General features: G+C 44.7%; 1 protein-coding gene across 2 annotated transcripts in view; it reads right to left on the bottom strand.

The window, feature by feature from the left end:
• The window catches only part of ATF6 (activating transcription factor 6), a 115871-nt gene extending 90087 nt beyond the window's left edge, over positions 1–25784 (bottom strand). For both annotated transcript variants that reach the window (XM_064147176.1, XM_064147177.1), the window contains exons 1-9: positions 25589–25784; positions 25391–25479; positions 23043–23130; positions 22042–22133; positions 21440–21569; positions 20998–21204; positions 10435–10655; positions 4248–4433; positions 3777–3868 (exon numbers count right to left, since the gene is read on the bottom strand). In XM_064147176.1, coding sequence (XP_064003246.1) covers positions 3777–3868; positions 4248–4433; positions 10435–10655; positions 20998–21204; positions 21440–21569; positions 22042–22133; positions 23043–23130; positions 25391–25479; positions 25589–25658 — 1175 coding nt within the window. In that variant the 5' untranslated portion in view covers positions 25659–25784. The remainder of the gene's footprint in view (positions 1–3776; positions 3869–4247; positions 4434–10434; positions 10656–20997; positions 21205–21439; positions 21570–22041; positions 22134–23042; positions 23131–25390; positions 25480–25588) is intronic.
• Between the last annotated feature and the right edge of the window lie 23 nt (positions 25785–25807).

Genomic DNA, 25807 nt, shown 5'->3' with positions numbered 1-25807 from the left:
CGCCAGGGGAGATTTAGGCTCAAGGTGAGGAGAAAGTTCTTCACTGAGAGAGTCATTGGACACTGGAATGGGCTGCCCGGGGAGGTGGTGGAGTCGCCGTCCCTGGAGCTGTTCAAGGCAGGATTGGACGTGGCACTTGGTGCCATGGTCTAGCCTTGAGCTCTGTGGTAAAGGGTTGGACTTGATGATCTGTGAGGTCTCTTCCAACCCTGATGATACTGTGATACTGTGAATTCCAAAGTCTGCTGCAGAATTTAGGGGGTACATTTCCCACAATTCTGCTTTTTTGGATGTCAGCTCTCTTTGCAATGGTTTACTGGTTTAAAATGATGAAAGATTCACTGCTAATATGTTTCAATCAAACCATCTCATGCCTGAATGCTGTCACACCTCCACACAGGTGTGCAAATGAAGTGATTTCCTGCACAGAAGCAATGGCAACACTGTCATTACATTTAAAATCATATTTAACTCCAGCTGACCCCTGCATACAAATTAGGTATTTCATCTTTAGCTAAATCAGGGGACAAAGAGAGCATAGATATGCGAGCAGAAAAACTATCCATTTCTGTAAGAAGCTGCAGGGATTGAAAAACATTATGTGCATTGGGAGGTCTAAGGAGGATAGCAATCATGACTATCATATTCATGGAGCTACCATTCAGTGACACCTCTATAAAAGGAAGAAAATGTGCAGGGGAGGAGTGAAATCTTAAGTAATGATTTGTATATCCCACACTCTGGGCCTTCCAAAGGGTATTGCACAATCCACTCTCACACCACCTTGATATAACCTGGTATGCAGAGCAAGCATTTACTTTGCTAGCTGGGAAAAAAAAAGGCAGAAAGATAAGAGTAATCCCTTGCAAATTTGGAATCACATTTCCTCTGACTAAAACCAGTCTTGACACAGACCACCTAGTTCACATACGGCAGTTACAGTCAGGCTCCACCACTACACTAGCCAGATACATCCCAAAATATCATTTTGCTTTATCTACTTTATTAAACATGAGAGCAGTCACAAAATCAACTCTGTCACATTTCTACAGTTACTAGTATTATAAAGACATGAACACAAACTGACTTTTCAGTCTCAGGCAATGGATTTAAGCTGGAGGAGAGTAGATTTAGACTGGATATTAGGAAGAAATTCTTTAGAGTGTGGGTGGTGAGACACTGGAATGGGTTGCCAAGGGAGGTTGTAGATGCTTCACAGAGTCACAGAATTGCTTAGTTTGGAAAAGACCTTCAAGATCATCGAGGCCAAACATTAGTTTCACACTGACAAGTCCCTGACTAAAGCAAATCCCTCAGCACAACATCTAATCACTATGAATTGCTATGGTTGGAAAGAACAACCAGGAGCATCCAGTCCAACCTTCATCCCAGCATCCTTCATCACTAGACCATAGCCTCAAGTGCCACATCTACTCTTCTCTTAAACACCTCCAGGAATGGCAACTCCACCACCTCCCTGGGCAGCCTGTTCCAGTGCCTGACCACCTGCTCAGGAAAGAACTTCCTCCCAACATCCAACCTAAACCTCCCCTGACGCAACTTGAGGCCGTTTCCTCTTGTTCGATCATTAGGAATTTGGGATAAGAGACCAGCTCCAGCCTCACTACAACCTCCTTTTAGGTAGTTGTAGAGGTCAATAAGGTCCCCTCTCAGCCTCCTCTTCTCCAGACTAAACCCCAGCTCCTTCAGCCACTCCTCATAGGTCATGTTTTCCAGACCTCTCCTCAGCCTTGTTGCTGTTCTCTGCACCTGCTCCAGCACTTCAATGTCCCTCCTATATTGTGGTGACCAAAACTGGACACAGTTCCTACCGTTCCTACCCTCCCTCTCTGGAGGTGCTCAAGGCCAGGTTGGATAAGAGCTTGAGTAGTCTGGTCTAGTGGAAGGTGCCCCTGCCCATAGCAGGGGGGTTGGAATTACATGATGTTTAAGGTCCCTTGCAAACCAAACCATTCTATCGATCTATAAATCTTCTCTGACAGCAGTTTCTTGCCACCAAGCTCAACATCTTACTTATTACTGAGGGTAAAGAAGCTGATACAGGAACAACTGTAGAGCACTCTGGTAAAAGAGCTCTCACTTTCACTTTCTCATTTCAAGCCTCTCAAAACCAACAAGATCTTCATGCACTCCAACCCCTCACTGTAGTGTGGAGGCAACTAAAATTTCCCCCAGCTTCAGAAAGATACCTGCTGTCTAGTAGTTCTCACCAAGCGTTTGTCAAGTGAGTGATAATGTTTGCAAGTGCAGATGGGACCTACAAATCAATCACTTAGCATCTGGAAGTTGATTTTTCTGCCTGATAGTCAAAAATCCCAACGCAAATCCTAAATGCCCTAAGAAGTGGTCTACTTTAAAGTCATCCATATCAAAGTAGGACAATCTGCTGTATCTCACTGCCTGAGGCAAATGCTTCCAAAATCCTTTCTGCCTTAGCACATTTTCTAATGTCATTAAAAATACAAACACCGACATTGTAAAAGTTTATGGTAGGCAGAAACAGCCTTCCTCCAGATTTATCCTGTCCCAGTTCTTTAGTTTGCCCATGGTTTTGATGAAAATGGAGACACTGCTGCCTGCAAATACTCTCCCCTTTTGGAAAAGGTGAACAGCTTCAGATAAAAGGTCTTTTATGTTCCAAAGCCAGCTTAAATCGGGAAATATGTGCAAGAAGTATCTCTTTTTAGTCTCCTCTCTACCACAGATTTCTTTGTCAAATGTCTGGGAAGTAATGAAGCTTTTTCCTTCCTGCTCTCTGGTTCCTGTGCCCACTGATAACAGTTTGAACAAGAGAGGTTTTTGATTTCCACTTCGACTAATTAAAGAGAAGGAATAAACTCTTTACTACAGCTAGAAGACAGGTACTAGAAGGCTTACACTGTAATAAGGAGGATTACAGTTAGACACATTTAATAGTCAGGATTGCAAAGCACAAACAGTGGGATTTCTTGCACCAAGTACTATAAGCAGCTTAAGGCCACAGCTGTTTGGAGTAACTCAGGTACAAACAAGCAGATAAGCTCTCAAAGTCTGTGATTTTTTTCCTCAAACAAGTCTTAATCCAGCTCTGTACCCTCATCAGGTAGTAAGTGGAGCAGACAAACTGCTGTACTGATTAACAAATAGAATCATAGAATTAAGCAGGTTGGAAGAGACCTCCAAGATCATCCAGGCCAACCTATTACCCAAGCCAATCAACTAGACCATGGCACTAAGTGCCTCATCCAGACTTTTCTTGAACACCTCCAGGGACAGCGACTCCACCACCTCCCTGGGCAGCCCATTCCAATGCCAGTCACTCTCTCTGGGAAGAACTTCCTCCTAACATCCAGCACAGACCTCCCCGGCACAACTTGAGACTGTGTCCCCTTCTTCTGTTGCTGGTTGCCTGGCAGAAGAGACGAACCCCCACCTGGCTACAGCCTCCCTTCAGGTAGTTGTAGACAGCAATAAGGTCATCCCTGAGCCTCCTCTTCTCCAGGCTAAACAACCCCAGCTCCCTCAGCCTCTCCTAATAGGCCTTGTGTTCCAGGCCCCTCACCAGCTTTGTCCGAAACAAGAGAAATTAAAGGTAAGAGATTGAGCTCGTGCCACTATATAGATATGTCTTTCCCTGTGCAGGAGGAGAGTAAAGGACAGAAGTCAGATTTTAAGCTCTAAGCTTTAAAACAACCAACCACCTGCATTAAAGATTCCAGCAAAAATCACAGGACAGCACACTTGTAGTGCAAAATTGGAATTCCTAGGCTGCTTACCTCAAAGGACCATAATTCAACATTATGAAAGCCAATATCACCATCACGCACAGGGTCCTTCTCTTTGGAGATGATACTTTCAGCTTCTCATTCTAGGCAGTAAAAAAAAAATGGCATAGACATGCAAAGCTATGTCAGAAGACAAATATACCAAATTATGTTTGATTTTTAGATGCATGTTTGACTCATTATATATGAATGCATGCCAGGATTAAAAATCAAATAAATAAAACTCTTTTTCTTTGTACTTTACATTCAGCTTCCAGCCAATCTGCCTGCTCAGTAAAATCTTGAAGAAGCAGCATGAATAAAGAATTATGTGAGCTAGATAATGTGACAGCTGTTAACACCTAGGAGGCTGAGCTAGAAACCCTCAAAGTTCTCCTACTCAGCAATTCCAGAGTCCTGTTCAAGTGTCTTCCACCCGAACAATTGTGCATATAAAGCCAGATCTCAATTGTGGTCTCTTACCTCTAAAACTACTTCATCCAGTTGCCTCTTCAGTGTGCTGTTTTCTTTCTTGAGTTTCTCATTCTCCAGCAAGGCTGCTTCCAGTCTGGCCTCCAGTCCCAACATGTATTCCTTCTTTTTCTTCCGTGACTGAAAGGCTGACTCCCTGTTTTTGATCATGCGCTGCTGCCTTCTCAAGACATTGACCTGCAACAGGCAAAACAGAGGTCTGTTAATGATTCCCAAGCTAAATGTGTCCCCATTTCATGCTTCATTTCTGCTCCTTTACTCTGTCAAAAGCCTCTGTAGATAGCTCCTCTCTACCAGCAACAAGGAATTACTGCTCACCTTTAGGAGTTATAGCACACGAAGAATAAAAAAAAACAGGTCCTGTGCTGTCTCCTCTTTCTCTTGCATTCTGAAAACAGGTCCTGCACTGTCTCCACTTTCCCTTGCATCCTCAAACTTCTATGTGTGTAGGGAACACAAAACATACTTGAGCAGCAGTTTCTTATCACTCAAACCCAGCAAATACATACCTGCAGGTCTGCAAGGTACAATCAGCCATCTGTCTTCTTACCTGAAAGTCCTAACGTTTTTTTCAGTCTGTTTGTATGGAAGCCATTGTCACCTTGATTACACACAACTCTGTACCTTTTCCTGCTATAACAGTTTTTGAGACTTTGAATCCTGTTGCTGACCTCAGATTGCACATTCCAGCCATGTCAAGCACTTACACGGTGGCTTAAATGCAGTCTCTGCATGCATCTACACTAGCAAATTAATTGAGATCAGGAGTGTGGGTTTGATGCACATTTCCTGCTTGTCCCACTTCATATGTTTTGGTTCACATCACAGAGCAGCCTCTGATGTAGCACAGAAACTGGATTCCTTCTGGATGAAGCTAAACCAACAAATATACTCCAGGGGAGCACATAATATACTCCAACCACTAGCAGGCTTTCCATCTGCAAGCCCAGACCAGGACAGTTCAAAGTGACTCCTCCCCATTTTCCAACAATCTTGATGACTCCAATTTCTTTTTTCCCAAGCAGGAACAGTCTATCATCTTCTGCCACTTACTCATTCTGTGGTTTGCACTGAGTGGGATGACCTAGACTGAAAGCATCTTGCTGCTGACAAGGGCAACAATGATCGATACTGCAGGGCTGTACAGAACTGCTGGAAATCCCAAATTCAAACAGCACTGTTGACTTCCTTTCTCTCAGAGATTAGCAACACAAATTCTGTTTTTATTCAAACCAGAAGACTTCCATCATATTATTATGCTACAACAGGATGTGCCTTAATGATGTTTACACTGAAAGAGAAACAAATGCTGCCTCTTACAGACCTGAATATCCTCCAGTACCTACCAACGCATGCCGTGGAGTAACCTGTACCTAGGGCAGCTTGAAAGCTAAAGGAAAAAATATGAGAACTATTCTAGAAATCACAGAATTGTCAAGGCCAGGACTACAATGATCATCTACCTCTAACCCCTATGCCACAGGCAGGGACACCTCACACTAGATCAGGTTGCTCAGAGCCACATCCAACCTGGCCTTAAACACCTCCAGGGATAAGTCTTCCACCACCTCCCTAGGCAACTTGTTCCAGTGTCTCACTACCCTCATGGTGCAGAACTTCTTCCTGACATCTAATTTGAATCTACCCACTTCTAGTTTTGCTCCATTCCCCCTAGTCCCATCACTACCTGACACCCTAAAAAGTCCTTCCTGGCCCCCTTTAGATACTGGCAGGCCACAATAACGTCTCCTGGGAGTCTTCTCTTCTCCAGACTGAACAGCCCTAACTCTCTCAGCCTGTCTTCATAGCAGGGGAACTCCAGCCTCCTGAAATACTGGTCTAGGGAAAATTAAACTGCAAAACTGTGACATTAAGGAACCTGGCATGCTCTGGTTAAGGTCTGCTTAAAGCACCTTAGCCATGGCTTTTCGACTCCCTCCCTATATACACCCATACACAGATGGTGTGCTGCTCTAGGGCTTGGATGTCTGCAAGAAAAATTGGCTACAGGCTGTTGGAACAAGTCATTCTTCTTCACGAGACTGCAGTTTGGTGACAAAGACAAAGCAAACACCTTACAGCGCATTAACAGTTTGGGCTGTCTCCATGTTGACCTCACTGCTTTCTGTAAAGATCATTTATTGCATGTCTAGCCTGCTGCCACCAATCAAAGTTTATGAGAGGGAAGCTGTCTGTGCTTACTCCAGTTTCTCTCTTTAGCAGAAAGCAGAGAAGAACAAGACTTTAACATATTTTCATTAAGACAAAACCTTGTCCTGAGTTTTTGAAGTACTGCAATACTAAACATAAGAAAACTTCTGCAGACATACAAAACAGATCTAAAACCTTAATTTCAGACCAGCTAAGAACTGCAGTGTATAGAACACACCACTCTGGGGCCAGCATCTCTTCAGCTCTCCAGAGATGAAATAATAAGGAATGAGTTCATGCAGCAGTTTTGGCTTCAGTTATGTGATATTCCAAACAAGTAGTTACATTCCTCCTTTCAAAAACAGCCTTTGCATCAGGAAGTCAAACAGAGAAGACCAAACTGTTTACATTCATTCTTGTTTGCAGACCTGCTCAGGATTATTCCCTACTGGATAGCTTCCAACTAAGTGTCTGGGAGCTCTGGCAGATGTACCAGCTTCCGTGGAGAAAACATAGAATTAAAGCACCAGCACAGTGTTTGTACACCAAGAGTACATCCTAAGGCACATCTATTGCTGTTTCAGACACTATGTCAGATGGTATTTATCCAGATTGCCTTCCTTTACTCTCTGCTCTCCAAAAGCTGTCAGGAACAGCAGCTCTCCCCAGTCCAACTCAAGGCACTCTGCGCAATAATTGCACCTCATCAGTTTTACTTCCACTCATGTCTCAAGCATGCTTAAACAAAAACAAACTATTCCTGTCCCTGAGATAGTTTAAATGACAATCCCTCAAACAGTGGAAGGTCCTTAGTCAGCCCTCCAGTGCTCATCTGGCTTTTATTGAGGAACAAGTCACAACTGCATATTTGATCCCACCTTATTTGAGTGCAGGAATGGGAAAGAGCTACGTGAGTGAAAAAAAAATGCAACAGTGCTTGGGCCTGGCAGTATGGCACTAAGTGCTGCATAGCTGGCTTGGCATCAAGATAAACATGCCAATTGCTTGAGCAGTTTGAGAATCAGAAGAGAGAGAAACCAATTCATAATCTTGGACTGCTTCAGAAAGTTTGCTTCACAGAAGTGCTGAGCAGAGATTAAACGTAGCAAACACCTCTGCTCATCTCTACAGCCTCCCTCTTTGTAGGTTGTATTGTATTAATTTGCCACTCAAGACAGTGACTTCCAGACCAGATAGTAACCCAGAATTTAAAAGGAAAACAGTGACACTAAAATCAAACCTTAATCAGTGATGCAACTTGGGCTTCCCAGCTTTAAAAACTACACCACCACTAACACACACAAAAGATGTTGCAAATATGGGGAAGTGAAAGGTTCATTGCAAAACCTTGTTTCAAGCAGTGCTAACTAGATGCAGATTATGCTCTGTCTTTACAAATAAACACTGCTACCTCAATTTAGGCTTCCAAAGAAAACTCAATTCTTAGTAAAGTGAAATCTCCATTCCAACTCAAACTGCATTTCTAGCATAAAGGCTTAAGAATGTCTCTCACACTCTACAAAGTTTTTGGTACACATGCTGGGGAAGCACACAGCTGAAAGTACAAAGCATTTCAGCTCTGCATCGGCTGGCTTCTTACCTCAGCTTGTGAAAGCTGCTGTCCCTGAAGGTGCATCTTAATATGGGGATACAAAACCCATGCAAGTGTTTTCTCTATTATCAGCAAAGATCTGTGTTTCCTTGTCTCTAACTCAACAGAGCACAATCTAATGAGTTTATTTGATATGAAAATTATTTGATGCACAGCACAGAAAACAGAATTATTATAATAGACTTTTCTTATAGACTATTCTTAACACTTACATTGAAGTAACTTTGTGTCATCTAATTTCTCCTAAATTTCCAATCTTTTTTTCTACCAAAAGAGCCTGGAGGCAGAATTAAGTCCTCTCACTAGAGAGTAGAAGCCTAACAGAAAGACCTTATAAGGACACAACAAAGTTAGATTCCCTCACACACCTACCATTTATGTCCTTGTGCCATTGAATTGCAACAGGAAAGCAAACCTGCCTCTTTTAGTTAAGAGCCTCTTCAACTGGAAGAGTGGCTTACTCAGGCAGTGTTTCTTTCGTTTGCCCAGATGCCTAGTGGGAAGTTCTTCATCAGCTTCCTAGTGACTGCACTGAAAGCCTGGCACTGCCTTGTGGCTGGCAAGCTGCCTGAACATGTGCCATCAGGACAAGCACAATACCAGGGCTCACGCTTATCATCCAGCTCAGTCTAATCCATTGGAAGGCCTGGGTGTTAAGCTAACATTTTATCCCTCTTAAGCCCAAAAGAAAGTCCTGCACTGTTTCTTTTTATCCTGCAACATCTGCTTAGATTAGCAAACAAAAACACGTGTTGTAGAGCTCAAATGACAGCCACATCTGTGCAGCTCTCAACACCATGTGGTATCTAAGACAGTCGCAAGATGTTTTAACCCTGCTGGTGCCAGCTGCCTCCTGAAATACTTGTTCCTTTTCACAGTGGTGTTTCACAGATTGTGCCCAAGAGCAGCTTCAACTGTTTTTTCATGTTTCAATAAACACAGATTAAGACATGCAGAATTTAGGCTGATGGCAAGGCTTGAAACTGCCTCCCTAAAGCAGCACCAGGTAGGAATATCCATGCAAGCACTGTTCAGAACACATTTGGCTGCTGACTGTCACATATGTGTATATAAAGTGTGATGACAATAAGGGAATTTTGACAATGAAGCCTTACACTCAATGGCAAGGTGCTGTGCCAGCCCCATTTACAGGGAGTCACAAATCTAATGACTGCTGACAGATCTCTCCAGTGTAGCTTTGCACGGCAGGCAGCTATTAAAAAATGCAGTGCTCTTAACTGACAGACCTTTGTTAGCTTCTTGCAAATTCAAATCAGGCTTCCACTGTGGTCTGGCTGCTCAATTATTTGTAGCAAATAACTTTTTTTTCCATTTAAAAATGCAGCCCCCACACAGATAGGAAGAGTGAGAAAAGCTTAACATTGAGCATGAGTTTTCAGAGGCCAGCAAACCACAAAACATTCCTCTAGAGAAGCCAGAAGGCACATGCCTTGGAGAAACAATGCCCTGTGCTGCTAATAAGAGGATTACTTCGATTTTGCATAAATTGCTGCAAAATTTCATGTGAATTGTCAACAGTGTTTTCTCTCTTACACTGAGAGATGCAGTAGGACCCTCACAGCAACTGCACTTGGAATGCCACACCAGCAAATACCACCATGAGACTTTGAAAGCCGCAAACAAGAAGCTTCAGTACTTTCCACTGAACACCACCACACAGCTAAAACAGCTCCAAATGACTAGGAACTAAATCAAATTAACACCCAGCTTGTAGCCAGTTAAGATGTCAAAGCTGAAGGGAGGAAAAAGCTCCACACATCATAAAAGCTGTTTACACCTGCTTACTGTGAGCTACAGTGGAAAAACTCATTTATTTGTGCAATGACTGTTGAGAGCTTACCTCTCTTCTGCTCATTCAGTGTATGATCAAAAGGGAGCCTTATTAGAATCACATGAAACTAAATACCTCAAATTTCTAGAAATCATAAGGAAAATCTGGGCAGATAAAGGTGATGGAAAAAGAATCAGGTCTCTTGACGACATTTCCAATTCATCTCTTTCCAAAGGAGTGGTTTTATTCTATGAATTTAAGAACAGTTTAGCAGTAATCAAAAAAAATCAGATTTATCAAACCCTGTATGTAAGAAAGCCACTGAGAGCTTGTAGCTGACACATAAAGGAAAAAAGTGTATCAGCACTATCTTCTGCCACAATGCATGCCTAACTTGTCTGCAACTCCAGCAAGCCAGCAGATAACAAGCTGTTGATCCCTAGCCTTTCCCATGCTGTCATATTCTTAATTTACTGTTAGAAACCCTATCAGACAAGCTCAGATATAGCTCTGCCCTCCTGAGACACTACAGTGACCTGTTTCTCCCATTATATCCCACAGGCAGGTAACTGAAAGCTGTTTCCAATCTCTGGTTGTTAGCTATTATCACAGTCAGAACTTACATCCAGTGCCATTGCTGGTGTGGTGCTCTGAAGCAAGGGTTTAGTCACTGTTATTTTGCCCTTTGTTGAGCCATTGCTAGTGGCTGGATGCAATGCATTCACTGTATGATTGTGCAGCGGAGTGGTTCCTCCAGTGACAGCAATGACTGGCTGGGAGGCGGAAAGCACCCCAGAAGCCTGAAGCTGTACCACAGTGGGCTGGGGATGCACCAGTGATTGACCTGGAACACAAGAACAACAAAAGTACTCAGCAAACGATGTGAAATGGATTTGTATGCAACTCGTTCATAGGGGTACACTGATACAGGAGCTCTTGCTCCTTCTCCTGCCCTGCACAATTTATCTCAAATCCAATGGAAATGAAATGGAAAAGAAGTGGAAAAGAAAAATCAAAACTTTAAAAGTCTGCAGGGCTCATAATCCATTCTGCAAATCCAAACTACGCCTATTGAAGGGATCCAACGAACCCAGCTCTCTCCCAAAAGCCCTTCAAAATGAATGAATCAACACTTGTTAGAAACGTGACTCACTTCAGCACTGCTAACATCTGATGCACTGCTTCGGCACTGCTAACTCCTCATGCACTGCTTCGGCACTGCTAACACCTGATGACCTGATGCACTGCTTCGGCACCGCTAACTCCTCATGCACTGCTTCGGCACTGCTAACTCCTCATGCACTGCTTCGGCACCGCTAACACCTTATGACCCGATGCACTGCTTCGGCACCGCTAACTCCTCATGCACTGCTTCGGCACTGCTAACTCCTCATGCACTGCTTCGGCACCGCTAACACCTGATGACCCGATGCACTGCTTCGGCACCGCTAACACCTGATGACCCGATGCACTGCTTCGGCACCACTAACTCCTCATGCACTGCTTCGGCACCGCTAACACCTGATGACCCGATGTACTGCTTCGGCACCACTAACTCCTCATGCACTGCTAACTCCTGATGCACCACTTCGGCACTGCCAACACCTGATGAACCGCTTTGGCACCGCCAACTCCTGGTGCACCGCTAACTCCTGGTGCACCGCTAACTCCTGGTGCACCGCTAACTCCTGGTGCACCGCTAACTCCTGGTGCACCGCTAACTCCTGGTGCACCGCTAACTCCTGGTGCACCGCTAACTCCTGGTGCACCACGAGCAGCTTTTTCAAAAACCTTAGGAAACTTACCAAAAATCCTCCTTCTCCTTTTTGTCCATCCCTTTTTTATTGCTGTAGCCAACAGAAAACTTACTACACGGAAGTGGCTCAGACTATACAAACTGATTCAGAAACAAGCAAGAAGAAAGGGGACGAACAAAAAAGAACAATGCAAATCACACTTTAAAACCATATGTGAAAGCCTCAATTCATACTGAGAGAAGACCTTTTTTTTTCTAGTTATGCAAGAAATTTCATGCATGAGTTGAACAGAGCTTAAAGAAAAGCAAGCAGAACCAAAAATGAGGTAATTTTCATGGAGCTTGAAATGGAATTAAGGACAGTCATTTCCAACAAATCTCTGTCCAACAACCACACTTAACTCAAGCAGGCACTTGATTAATATTTCGCTGTCTGAGAACATATAACCATCTCTCTAATCCTTTGTAACAGGATAACCTCGATGGCATTCAGAAACAACATATTCCAGCTCAGCATTCCAACTGAAAAGCACAAGAATGCATTACAGCATCTCCCCACCCTTCTGGAAGGTGAAAAATGAAGTAATTTACCTAGTGCCAAAATCTTTTACATATGAGGTGTAGAATTAGATCTCCATTTTTGTTTTGCAGAGATAATCCTTGAAGCCATCACAAGTTAGTACCACTCCAAGAACCTCAAATTGTGAATATGAGATCAACAATTTTCTTTAGTGCATAAACTATGAGATGCTCTCAGATCACACTTTCTTAGAAGGGGGCTGTGAAAATACCATTCCTCATGCTCCTTTGAATAGTGTGATGGTTTGGGGGTTACCCCGCCCCCCCACACTTTTGAATTTGCCCCAGCTAACTCAGACGGACCCTGGGAATATAGATGAAGCAATTTATTTACAGCTAGCAGAATTTACAAGCAGCTATTTACAATATATACAGTTATATACAATTATATACAGAAATATACAAAGGATAAACAATACAAAAGCACAACTCCCCTCCCAGAAACCTGAGTCCCCAGGAGGGGCTCTCAAACCACCCCAACACCTCCCCCCGGCCCTCTCAACCTTACCCCAGTTCTCAGGAAGAAGAGAGGTGCAGCCAAGAGGTTAGGGAGCAAGGTTAGTAGGAGCAGGGTTAATGAGATGTGACCAGGTCTAAGGCAAAAGCAAGAGTGAGAGACAAAATGGAGAAAAAGTCTCTCTTCTTCCCAGAGTTCTCAGCGTAACTGTGAGAGAAGTAGACACAATTGTTTTTCATTTCACTGCCCGTTATCTAGTTCTGTTACCAAAACATTCCAGCTTGCTTCAAACTAGCACACTCCACCCCTTGTCTACTTCGCTCAGAGTATCGCTGAGAATTATCCAATCTAATCTAAACCAATATTTACACTAAAACAATATATACAAGTTCAGTTCACACTTCAATCAGATGTAGGTGATTCAAAAGCTCAGAACAGGGACTCCCAGGTGATGTTGGGTTCGTGCTCACGTGCTGTAGATTCTATTGTAGATTCTCTCAGTGTTGGGCGCCGATGTTACCTAGAACAGAAAACTCCTAACAGCTTGAATTTAAACTCTCTCAGCTAAAGTTAGATTTCTCTGTGGAATACACTGGATTTCACCATTCTCCTGCATTACCCAGTATGTATGACCAGGACCTTCAGCAGATACCACCCCTCGGACAGGTTTCCCTTCGCCCGAAGGAGAAAATACCCAAACAGTTTTCCCTAACAGATTCTTCTCATGTACAACAGGAACTTTATCACCGTCTACTGTTTGGACCAAATCTGATTGTGCAGGTCCTGCTCTGTTTACTGAACCTCTACTATTTACCAACCAAGTAGCTTCTGCTAAATGTTTGTCCCAGTTTTTCAGAGTTCCACCCCCCATGGCTTTTAGGGTGGTTTTCAGCAAACCATTGTAGCGCTCAATCTTCCCTGAAGCTGGTGCATAGTAGGGTATGTGATAGATCCATTCAATACCATGCTCTTTGGCCCAGTTTTTCACAAGATTGTTCTTGAAATGAGTACCATTGTCTGACTCAATTCTCTCTGGAGTTCCATGTCTCCACAAGATTTGTCTCTCCAAACCAACAATGGTGTTACGTGCAGTAGCATGTGGAACTGGATAGGTTTCCAACCATCCAGTGCTGGCTTCTACCATCGTCAGCACATACTGCTTGCCAGAACGAGATCGAGGTAAAGTGATGTAGTCAATCTGCCAGGCTTCACCATACTTGTACTTTGACCATCTATCCCCATACCATAAGGGCTTGATTCGCTTAGCCTGCTTAATAGCAGCACAAATGTCACAGTCATAGATGACTTGGGTGATAGCGTCCATGGACAAGTCAATTGACCTATCACGAGCCCATCGGTATGTTCCATCTCTGCCTTGATGTCCAGATGAGTCATGGGCCCACCGAGCTAAGAACAACTCACCTCGGTGTTTCCAATCAAGGTCAATGTCAAGATCAGAGTTGGTATCAACTTGAGCAATCTTAGCAGCTTGATCTGCCTTCTGATTATGTTGATGTTCCTCAGTAGCTCTGCTCTTAGGCATGTGTGCGTCTACGTGCCGCACCTTCACTGGAGTTTTCTCCAGCCGTGCATCAATGTCCTGCCATAGATCAGCACACCAAATAGGCTTTCCTTTCCTCTGCCAACCATTCTTCTTCCAGTCCTTTAGCCAACCCCATAGAGCATTGGCTACCATCCACGAGTCGGTGTAGAGGTAAAGGATAGGCCAATTCTCACGTTCAGCCACATCAAGAGCAAGTTGAACAGCTTTTACCTCAGCGAACTGACTGGATTCTCCTTCTCCATCTTTCGTTTCGGTAACTCTCCTGGTTGGACTCCAAACTGCTGACTTCCATATTCGCTTGTTCCCAACAAGACGACAGGAACCGTCTGTGAACAAAGCATAGTTCTTTTCCTGATCAGAGAGATCACCATAGGGAGGAGCTTCCTCAGCACGAGTTATTTTCTCCTCTGGAGGTTTGGAACAGTCTGTGCCTTCCGGCCAGTTGGTGATCACCTCCACCAGACCAGGTCGGTCAAGATTACCCATTCGTGCTCGTTGGGTTATCAAAGCCATCCATTTAGACCAGGTTGCATCTGTGGCATGATGTGGTGATGAACCCTTGCCTTTGAACATCCAGTTAAGAACTGGCAGTCTAGGAGCTAAAAGCAATTGTGACTCAGTTCCAATCACTTCAGAAGCTGCTTTCACTCCCTCATAGGCTGCTAGAATCTCTTTCTCAGTTGCAGTGTAATTTGTCTCTGAACCTCTGTAACAACGTCCCCAGAAACCAAGAGGACGACCACGTGTCTCATTTGGAGCTCTCTGCCAAAGACTCCAAGTTGGACCATTGTCACTGGCAGCCGTGTACAGAATGTTCTTAATGTCCGGACCAGATCTCACAGGACCCAAGCCCACTGCATGGACTACTTCTCGTTTGATCTGATCAAAGGCTGCTTGTTGTTCAGGTCCCCACTCAAAATTGTTTCTCTTACGAGTCACATCATGCAGAGGTTTGACAATCTGACTGAAACCAGGAATGTGCAGTCTCCAAAATCCCACCACACCAAGGAAAGAAAGTGTGTCCTTCTTACTGGTGGGAACTGCCATGGTAGAGACTTTGTTGATCACATCCTGAGGAATGTAACGGCGACCATCCTGCCACCGCACTCCCAGAAACTGAATTTCTTTGGCAGGTCCTTTGACCTTGTCTCTCTTAATGGCAAAACCTGCTTGCAACAGAATGTCAATGATTTTGTTACCTTTCTCGAAGACTTCCTTAGCAGTTTGGCCCCACACAATGATGTCGTCGATGTACTGGATGTGCTCTGGAGCTTTACCTTTCTCCAGTGCATTGTGGATGACTGAGTGACAGATGGTTGAGCTGTGTTTCCACCCCTGAGGCAAACGATTGAACTGGTACTGGATTCCTCTCCAGGTGAATGCAAACTGAGGCCTGCACTCCTTTGCTATGGGAATAGAGAAGAAAGCATTAGCAATGTCTATGGTTGCATACCATTTAGCCTCCTTCGATTCCAGCTCGTACTGGAGTTCCAGCATGTCCGGCACAGCTGCACTCATGGGTGGCGTCACCTCATTGAGGGCACGAAAGTCAACTGTCAGTCTCCAGTCTCCTGTAGGTTTACGCACAGGCCAGATGGGACTGTTGAAAGGTGAATGAGCTTTCTCGATGACAGCCTGACTCTCCAATTGACGAATCAGCTGATGAATGGGCAACAAAGAGTCACGGTTAGTTCTGTACTGCCTATGATGAACAGTTTGAGTTGCAATTGGCACTTCCAGGTCCTCTATGTCATGATGTCCCACAACTGCAGATTCATCAGAAAGTTCAGGTCTAATGGACAATTTCAATTTATCATCCTCAATCTCTACAGATGCTATTCCAAAAGCCCATTTGTGACCCTTAGGATCTTTGAAACAACCTTGTCTCAAAAAGTCAATTCCCAAAATGCAAGGCGCATCAGGACCAGTTACAATAGTATGTGTCTTCCACTCTTTACCAGTTAAACTGATCTCAGCCTGTATCTTAGTTAACTCTTGAGATCCACCAGTGATTCCAAAAATAGAAATGGACTCTGTCCCCTTACAATTAGATGGCAATAAAGTACATTGAGCACCTGTGTCAACTAAAGCCCTGTATTTCCGAACTCTTGAACTGCCAGGCCACCTAATGAATACATTCCAATAGATTCGGTTCTCTCCACTATCCCTTTCCTCCTCCTGGCTGGAGGCAGGGCACCCCTAATGCTGAACATGGCATGTGGGGTGTACACAATGATTAGTGTTGTTGCGAGAGAAATTGCAACTGTTGGAACAATTGCAGTTGCCCTCGGGAGCTGAAGAAGTGACAGCTACTTTTCTGGCATTACTGCCTCTGTTTCTGCCACTCTGCAGATCCCTGACCCTCTTTGAAAGAGCTGAAGTAGGTTTACCATCCCATTTGTTCATGTTCTCACCGTATGTGTCACGCAGAAGTATCCACAGTGACGCACGTGATTGCTGCTGTCTGGGTGGAATTTGTCTCCTCCTAGGCTGGAATTGCCTTGCAGGAGGTGGGCGTCTGTTCCTGATGGCAGAAACATTCACCCATTCAGATGATGCAGGAACGGTATCCTTTACCAGATTGGAAATTGAGGTTGTAAGGTCCTCCTTCAGTTCTTTCATGGTATTCTTAATCTCTGTAGTCATAGTCTTTATGGCACAGATTATACCAGAATGGGACAAGCTATCCTCAATCTGCCTGAGCTGGTCAGTGAATTCACCAACAGTGAAAGATCTTCCATTATCACTCCTTGCTAGAAACTTACTGGCCAAGATGTTAGCATAGGATGAAGGAGCAAGCTTAATAAGCTTCTTCATGAGACCTGTTCCCAAAGGAATATCGTCAGGCTCATGAGTGCCATGATCTCCATAAAGCACTTCCTTCACAGCAAACTCCTTCAGAAGCTTGATTCCCTGCTCAACAGTGTTCCACTTCTTGGCAGCCCATGGCAAATCATCTCGGGAAGGATATCTCATAGCCACAGCCAACAGAAGGCGTGTCCATAAGCTAACCCTACCAAGAGGACTTGCCAGGTGTTTGTCCACTCCACTCTCCTTAGTGAGTGGTCCTAGCTGCTTGGCAGACTTGTCTCCTACCTGCAGGGCATTAGCACCAATGCCACGGCATCTCACTAGCCAGCTTAAGATTGGCTCACCTGATTCCCTTGTGTATTCCTTCCTAACTTCCCTGACCTCTCTGAGTGGATCCTTGGAGCCTTGGATGTCATCTTCCTCCTCCTCTTCCTGTTGTTCTGGTGGTGCCTGGCCTAACACAATCTTCCTCATAGCATTCCTAAACTCATTGGAACCATCCTCTCTCCTGGCAGCTAACCTCACAGCACTCCTCTCACTTGAGTATTGTTGTCTCAGCACATCTACAAGGTCTCGCAGACTAACTGCCTCCTCTTCCTCCTCTTGCTGCTGATCACCAGAGGTCCCATCTCTTACATCCTCCTGCGAACCACTCTTTGTCTTAGCTTTTGCCTTAGCAGGTGCCAGAAGGGCCTGAGCAGCAACAGACTTGGATGTGTCTGCTGGAGGATTTGAATCTTTAGGAGTCTGACTTGGAGGGTTTGAGTCCTTAGGGGTCTGACCTGGAGCTTGTGAGTTCAAATCTGCCTTGCTTTTAACAGGAGGATTTTGGTTCTGGTCTGCTGGCTGGGGGTTTGAATTGGCTGAGCTGGTGTCATTAGGATTTGGACTGACTGGGCTAGCGTTACCAGCACTAGTAGTATTATTAACATTAGTGGGATTATTTGCCTGTCCTCCTGGGATGCCTGCCAACCCTGACTTGTTTTCATTTTTGCTAGGGACATTCTGATTTTGGGTACCTGTCTGTGCTCCTGAGGCTCCTGCTAAACTCTGTGGATTGTTATTGTTTCTGTTATCAGTGTTTATGTTAGTGGTGGGAACACTGGCTGTGTTCCCAGAACCTATAGAGGAGGGTGGAGAGGCTGGCAAGGGGGAAGCCGATAACTGTGTTCCCTTGTTTTGCTGTGAAAGAGACTGCTTCTGAGACACAGAATTTTTCCTAGCTCTTACAGAAACTGGTTTTGAATTTTTCACCAATAATGCCAAAATTAATATGAATATTAAAATCATGAGGCAAATATTAAAAACTGTGAGAAGAAAAACAGTTTTACAAGAGCATGTACCTATGCAAACAGTTGGAATTCCTGTCTTAGGCTGAATAACTCTCATTAGAGCCATATTTAAAGCAGAATTTCCATTGATTGTCACATTATTGACCAGAGCTCCTGTAATGTCCTTGGTAATATTCTCAGAGATATTAAAACCAGCATAACCAAGAATCAAATCACCCCAGCTCCAGAACATATCTGAAACCTTAGCTTTAGCCTTATTATAAGCCAGATCAATGAAATAAGCAACAATTTGAGCTTTTATCCAATTAAATGCCAAGTAAACAAAACCAGACCAGAGCAATGCACCAACCAAATACAATAGCTGCTTGATTAGCTTCATCTTAATTCCCAGAGCTGATTTCCACTCACTGAAATATCTAGCCCCACGTTGGGAAAGCCAATTAAAAAAATGTGATGGTTTGGGGGTTACCCCGCCCCCCCACACTTTTGAATTTGCCCCAGCTAACTCAGACGGACCCTGGGAATATAGATGAAGCAATTTATTTACAGCTAGCAGAATTTACAAGCAGCTATTTACAATATATACAGTTATATACAATTATATACAGAAATATACAAAGGATAAACAATACAAAAGCACAACTCCCCTCCCAGAAACCTGAGTCCCCAGGAGGGGCTCTCAAACCACCCCAACACCTCCCCCCGGCCCTCTCAACCTTACCCCAGTTCTCAGGAAGAAGAGAGGTGCAGCCAAGAGGTTAGGGAGCAAGGTTAGTAGGAGCAGGGTTAATGAGATGTGACCAGGTCTAAGGCAAAAGCAAGAGTGAGAGACAAAATGGAGAAAAAGTCTCTCTTCTTCCCAGAGTTCTCAGCGTAACTGTGAGAGAAGTAGACACAATTGTTTTTCATTTCACTGCCCGTTATCTAGTTCTGTTACCAAAACATTCCAGCTTGCTTCAAACTAGCACAAATAGCCTGTTTCAGACTGGTAGCTCAAACTTGTTGTATGTGTGGGATTCTAATTAATGAAAAGGAGCCTTATGTTTTTTGTTATGAAAGTGACAGGACAGGATTTTTAAACACACCACCAGCTAAAGTAAAGACACGTATGGAAATACTTTCCCAAAAGTGTTTCCTCTATAGTGCTTCACAGAAACTTTTCTCCTGACTTTTCTTCAGGGAATAGGACAAGCTGATCTTCACAGTGCTCTACTTATATCCAAAAAATCCATATTCTCAACATTCCTTGTTCCAGATGGTATTTTATCAGCCGGAACATCAGAAGGAATAAGAATTGGGTCAGGCTGACTGTGTTGACCTCTGTTTTAAGCAGTCTAACAATCTCAGACATGTTGTAACAAATGTCAGCGTCTCCAGCACTGGCTTAATTCCTGATGGAAGAGCAAACAGTCATGAAGCCAAAGCTTTCACTATTGCAAGCATCTCCAGATATATGCCTTTAATTCTTTTCCTTGCATACCACAAAGCCTGCACAATCAACCACAATAGACTGCAGCCATCAGCTGGTGAAAATTAGCAACTGCATCTGACAACTCAAGTGATGCATGGACCCACTACTTTGGCTGAAGAGCACAATAATCATCAAATGGCTCAAGCTGCAAGGGGATCTCAGAGATCATCTACTCCAACTCTCCTGCCACCTGCAGGGAAGCCTCTCAACTAGACTTAGTTATCCAAGGCATTATCTAACCTGGTCTTGAATGCTTCCAGGGACAGTGAACACCTTCACAATTTGCCTGAGCAATCTGTTCCAGTGTCTCACCAACCTTGTACTGAAGAACTTCTTCCAAAGATCCAGTCTAACTCTGCTCTCCCTTAGCTTCAAACCACATCTCACTGTCCTGTCTCTAAACACCCTTGGGAAAAGTTCCACTCCCACCTTCCTGTAGGATCCTTTCGGGTACTGAAAGGCTGCTCCAAGGTACCCCCAGAGTCTGCTTTTTGATGTAGAAATGAAGGCTCAAGCTACTTCAAAAAAATCTTTTACAGGGCTACATGACAAATGAAGAACTATCAGCAGACAGAAAATCACTTAAAACCTTTCTAGTGTATTTAAACAACTTTTCTAACTTCTGACGAGTCTCTCAGTGTATTTCACAACATTCTACTCAATGCTGCTGAGTGAGGTGAGAAGCAATAAACTCCTGCTCCTACCACCCTGCAGCAGAGTTTTGTGTGGGTAAAAAGGCTGCTTTAATCACTTCTCACAAGTTTTCAAGCTTCAATGAAATCATCTTAATTGATTCTGCTGGATCTTCCTTTGGACAAGCAGGGCATAGCACAGGGTGCCTAGAGATCTTTTCCTATCAGCAGTGCTCTCTCTAAATCTGCCAGCACTCAGCACAGTCTCTTTTGCTGTTCTGTCTTCCATGACACAGTATATCCCAGTGAGTGCTGTTTCTCACAGAACTATATAGGAGAGGACTAGAAGGGAGAGGAGTAAAGGCAATCTAGTGTGAGATGTCCCTGCTCACAGAAAGGGAGTTGGAACTAGATGATCCTTGAGGGCCCTTACAGCCCTGACAGTTCTATGATTCTATGATCTTCTCAGCCTAAACTTTTTTTTAAAGAAAGGAACCTAGGGCCCCTGTTTTTTTTTCCTTTTAGCCCTTCTGTTTTACTCAATAAAGCCAACTTCATTCTAACAACCATCCCAGACACAGCATTTGCTCCCAAGATCTGGCTTGGTCAAGATAATTCACCTACCTTTAGGAGGTGCTGGCTGGATGTTAACAAGTGGCTGATGCTTTGGCAGTGGCACAAGTGTAGGAAGAGTCTGAATAATGATGGTTTTAGCTGGGATGCCAATGTTAGTCTGTGTTTCAGGTACAGCAGGCAAAAGGGGTTTGGGCTGAATGAAAGGCTTGGATGCTGCCCGACCACATCTCTTCAGGGTCCTTGGAGAATTATTTGCTAGGAAAGAAAAAGAGTCTGAGTTGGACCAGAGAATATAAAGTAAAGATTTTGACCAATTTTAAGATGGATTTTAGTATGGGCTTTTTTATTTATCCACAGTATTCACTAAAACCAGACATATCTGATCACAAATTGAAGTCAGAAACAACCAGATATCCTAGTCAGTTAAACATTCATATGTGAAACAGTAGATGCACCGTCTGCAGAATCAAAGCAACCTGATCTCCCATACCAGACCGTGAAGCAATGTTGACAACAGGCTTCTTCCCATCATCTCCTTCAGGGGATGCAGGGCTTTTGCAGCTCTTGCCATAGAGAGAGATGGGAGACATCTGGGAACTATGGCTGAAGTCCACATCATCCTGCAGACAGAAAGTATATGAGATTAAGGCTTCAGAAACACACAAGTGTCTACTAGCGGTTCAGAGCATAAGTGACTTTGATTGCATCGTGTTGCTGCTGCAGCAAACAGGAGAAAGGTTTTGGTTTGCAGTTTGCTTTTGTTCCATGCGAAGTACCACTGAAAATCAAACACCTGCTTCTCTCTATCAGCAGTGACAGGAGGCAGAGGCCAGCAGCTACTAGACTCAAAAGCCTTTAAAGAAGCATTTTGGTTGGTAATCAGGATACTAAAAACAACTACGAAAACAGAACTTTTCATAGCAGGTCACAGCAGGAAAGGAAAAACACCACTGAAGGAAAATTCCTTTTGCAAGGCTTGGAAAATTAAGCTGCTTCCTCTTATGCTATGAAGTTGGTCAGATAAGTCAATCACTGTGTTTTTTGTTTGTCATTGCTGCTAACAATCTGTGTTACATGGAGGTGTCTGCATACAGGCACATTCTGCACTGGAGAGTCCACTGATGGAGAAGGGACGGAACAACTTGAAGCGGCTGGCGATAAGGGTTCTGTCTTCACGCTTTTATCTGAAAGAGGGAGACAATGAAATTTTAATGTACAAGTTCTTAGCAATGGAAGATCAGTAAAGAACACGCTGCTCTAGCACCAGCTATTTAATTCCTGAAGCAGGCACAGCAGAAAACATAGCCAGATTAAAGATACTAAACTGCTCAGCTTGTAGCATAGCTGTATTCATGCAGCAGAAACACACTACGACTTCACAGAATATTATAAATTGGAAGGGACCTCCATAGATTGAGTCCAACCTCACTGCCAAGGCAGAATCACCCAGGGTAGTCTGCATAGGAATGCATCCAGGCAGGTTTTGAAAGAGTCCAGAGAAGGAGACTCCATAACCTCCCTGAGAAGCCTGTTCCAGTGCTCTGTCACCCTCACTGTAAAGAAGTTTCTCCTTGTGTTGAGGTGAAACCTATGTTCCAGTTTGTAGCTGTTGCTCCTTGTGTTGAGGTGAAACCTGTTCCAGTTTGTAGCTGTTGCTCCTTGTCTAGTTGCTGTTGACCACTAAAAACAGATTGGCCTCATCTACTTGACACCCACACCTCAGATATTTATAGACATTGATCAGATCTCCTCTCAGTCTTCTCTTCTCCAGACTAAACAGCCTTAGGGCTCTCAGTCTCTCTTTGCTGGGGAGGTGCTCAAATCCCCAAATCATCCCCAGGGCTCTCTGTTTGAATCTTTCCAGCAGGTCCCTGTCTCTCTTAAGCTGGGGAGCTCAAAATTTGACACAGTATTCCAGATGTAGTCTCACTAGGGCAGAGTAGAGAGGGAGAAGAACTCACAGCAGAGCTGAATACTGCCGGGCATTGAATAGTACCACCCAAGTCACCACTTATACCTTTAAGTTATAACAGCTCACCCTCCTAGGGTCGGGAGGGGATAGTCACTCCTACAAAATACAGAAGGTTTGTTACCTGTGTAAGCATGGCCCGTAATATTCCAAAGGTCTGAGTCCCAAGACATCAAATCCAAATCAAACTGAAAGTTGCAGAGATCATTCTCCTGAAATGACAGTTCAGAAAAGTAAACAATACAAAAGGACAGTATATATTGAAACAGCCACTATGTTCACATGCATACAGCTCTGCAAAACAGGACAAAACATCACAACTATTATTTTGGTTGCCTTAAGGTACACAGAGATAAAAGTCCCTAAGGGGGCAAGTCTCAGCTGGAAGATCTAGGACTTCTTTCAGAGCTTAGAGCTGCAGGAAAGGACCGTGTCACTTTAAGACCACCCCTAATACTGTTATCAGTGATTTGCAAAGTGAAAGTTCTAAGTCCAGTCCTTGAACCACCTCATATAAAACACAAAGTTTAGCAACTTGCTGCTATCCTCCCTCTTATCTGCATTTAGAGATTTACTTAATGCCCTTCCACTATCACACCTCAAATCACTTGACATACAGAAGCAGCACCAGAGGCAGTTTACTAGCAGGAAAAAGAAACAGCATAGAGTTGCTCAGGATCTAACAAACAGAATGAATTTGATCTCCCTATACTTGAATAAACTGACATTGCCATCACCTTCTAAAGCCAGGGACACCAGTTTCCTCCTCCAACAGGAAAAAAAAAGCACACAATTTAACATGGATTATTTATTGTATGACCTTTAAAACAACAATCAGGGTTTTTTGCTCTGTTTTTTTTTTGTTTCTGATGATACAGTTGTCTCAGTTCTCTACTCAAATATGACACTGTATGAGACCTTACATGAAAATATAGATATGACATACTCAACTTGTATAAGCATACAGCAGAGATGTTCTTGCTAAAACCTGTCCTACCAATGTACCCTTTCTTACATTGTCAACTTACTCTATAAATAGAGGCTCAGAAAGTCTGCAGACTGCATAGATATTAGTACTTATAGGCTAAGATAAAGCTCACTAGAGCATATTTATAGGAAGAATGACCAAAAACCACTGCCTGATCTGTGTGGTATTAGCCTTCACTCAAGTAACTAATGCTGACCTGCCAACAGGCAATACATTTCCTTTGTACAACCAGGCAGTTCTCACATTTTCTCCAGCCCCTGGCACAACAACACCCGTAGCAGTAGCTTCTAATGCCTGAGATTTATGTTGGGGAAAAGAAGGGATTGTGCTAGAGGTGGATGTGAGCAGAGCAAAGGCAGAGGAAAGAGCAAGAGATGGAGAATCCATGAAGCAAATACACTAGGGCAGAAAAAAAACCCAGCAGGTACAACTGGATAGTGAAAAACACACGGGTCAATGCACAAGGCTGCAAGCAAAGGTTTTAGCAAAAAGTCCTACAACAGACAAGGAAATGAGAAGCCATCTTATAAGCAAGATGATAAAGCACAGCACTGGTGGATACAGATGTACTCCACACTTCACACTTTCAGGCAACCCTGACACATACTTCCTATCAGAGCTGCCCTGCTGTGGGAATTTACCTTCCTTAGGTCAACGACAACACAGCTCTTCCTGGGCAGAGCACCTCAAGCTTTCACCTTGGAGACTCTCTTTTAACGCTAGCTTTTCAATCTCTAGTTTTACTATCATAGAATCATAGAATCAACCAGGTTGGAAGAGACCTCCAAGATCATCCAGTCCAACCCAGCACCCAGCCCTAGCCAATCAACTAGACCATGGCACCAAGTGCCTCATCCAGTCTTTTCTTGAAGACCCCCAGGGACGGTGCCTCCACCACCTCCCTGGGTAGCCCATTCCAATGGGAAATCACTCTCTCTGTGAAGAACTTCCTCCTAACATCCAGCCTATACTTCCCCCGGCACAACTTGAGACTGTGTCCCCCCGTTCTATTGCTGGTCACCTGGGAGAAGAGGCCACCCCCCACCTGGCCACAATGCCCCTTCAGGTAGTTGTAGACAGCAACAAGATCACCCCTGAGCCTCCTCTCCTCCATGCTAAACAACCCCAGCTCCCTCAACCTCTCCTCACAGGACTGTGCTCCAGGCCCCTCACCAGCTTTGTTGCCCTTCTCTGGACACGCTCCAGCACCTCAACATCTTCCTTGAATTGAGGGGCCCAGAACTGGACGCAGTACTCAAGGTGTGGCCTGACCAGTGCGGAGTACAGGGGAAGAATAACCTCCAAGAGCTTGGCAATTCCGCATGCCACCAGCTAACGCGGGGGTGACAACGCGAAGGCCTGCACGCCACCGGCGATCCACCCGGCGAGCAAGAGCGTCTCCTGCCAGACGGCCGCCATGGCACCACGACGCACCGCCGGCGGAGGGGCAGCCCGGCCTCCCTCCGCCCCCAGCCGGTACTCACCTCGGGCTCGTCTCTTAAGGCCCGCCGAGCCTCCGCGGCGCCCAGCAACTCGCTCAGCTCCTCGCTCAACTCCTCGCCCAGCACCGCCTCTGCGGGACAGACAGCAGCCTCAGCGCCGGCCCAGTCCCGGCGGGGACGCCCCCACCGCCCGGTCTCAGATCCCGGCCCTCAACCCTCCACCACCACCACCACGCTCACCCCAATCGAGGCCGCTTCCCGGGGCCGGCAGCAGCCCCGCCGGCTCCCACTCGGCCTCCGCCGCCGCCATCGCTTCCGCCTTCCTGCCCAAGCCCACGTCTCCTTCCGCCCGGCGCCCGCCCCGCCCCCCTTACGGCGGCTGCCGCCGGACACACGGCGGAGCGGTGGCCGCGCGGTCGCGCTGGGCTCCCGCAGCCCCTGGCCGCGGTCCCTGGCTCT

Source organism: Pogoniulus pusillus, chromosome 8, assembly GCF_015220805.1.
Source record: "Pogoniulus pusillus isolate bPogPus1 chromosome 8, bPogPus1.pri, whole genome shotgun sequence".
NCBI classification, from domain to species: domain Eukaryota; kingdom Metazoa; phylum Chordata; class Aves; order Piciformes; family Lybiidae; genus Pogoniulus; species Pogoniulus pusillus.
This window is presented reverse-complemented; position numbering and strand designations above follow the sequence as displayed.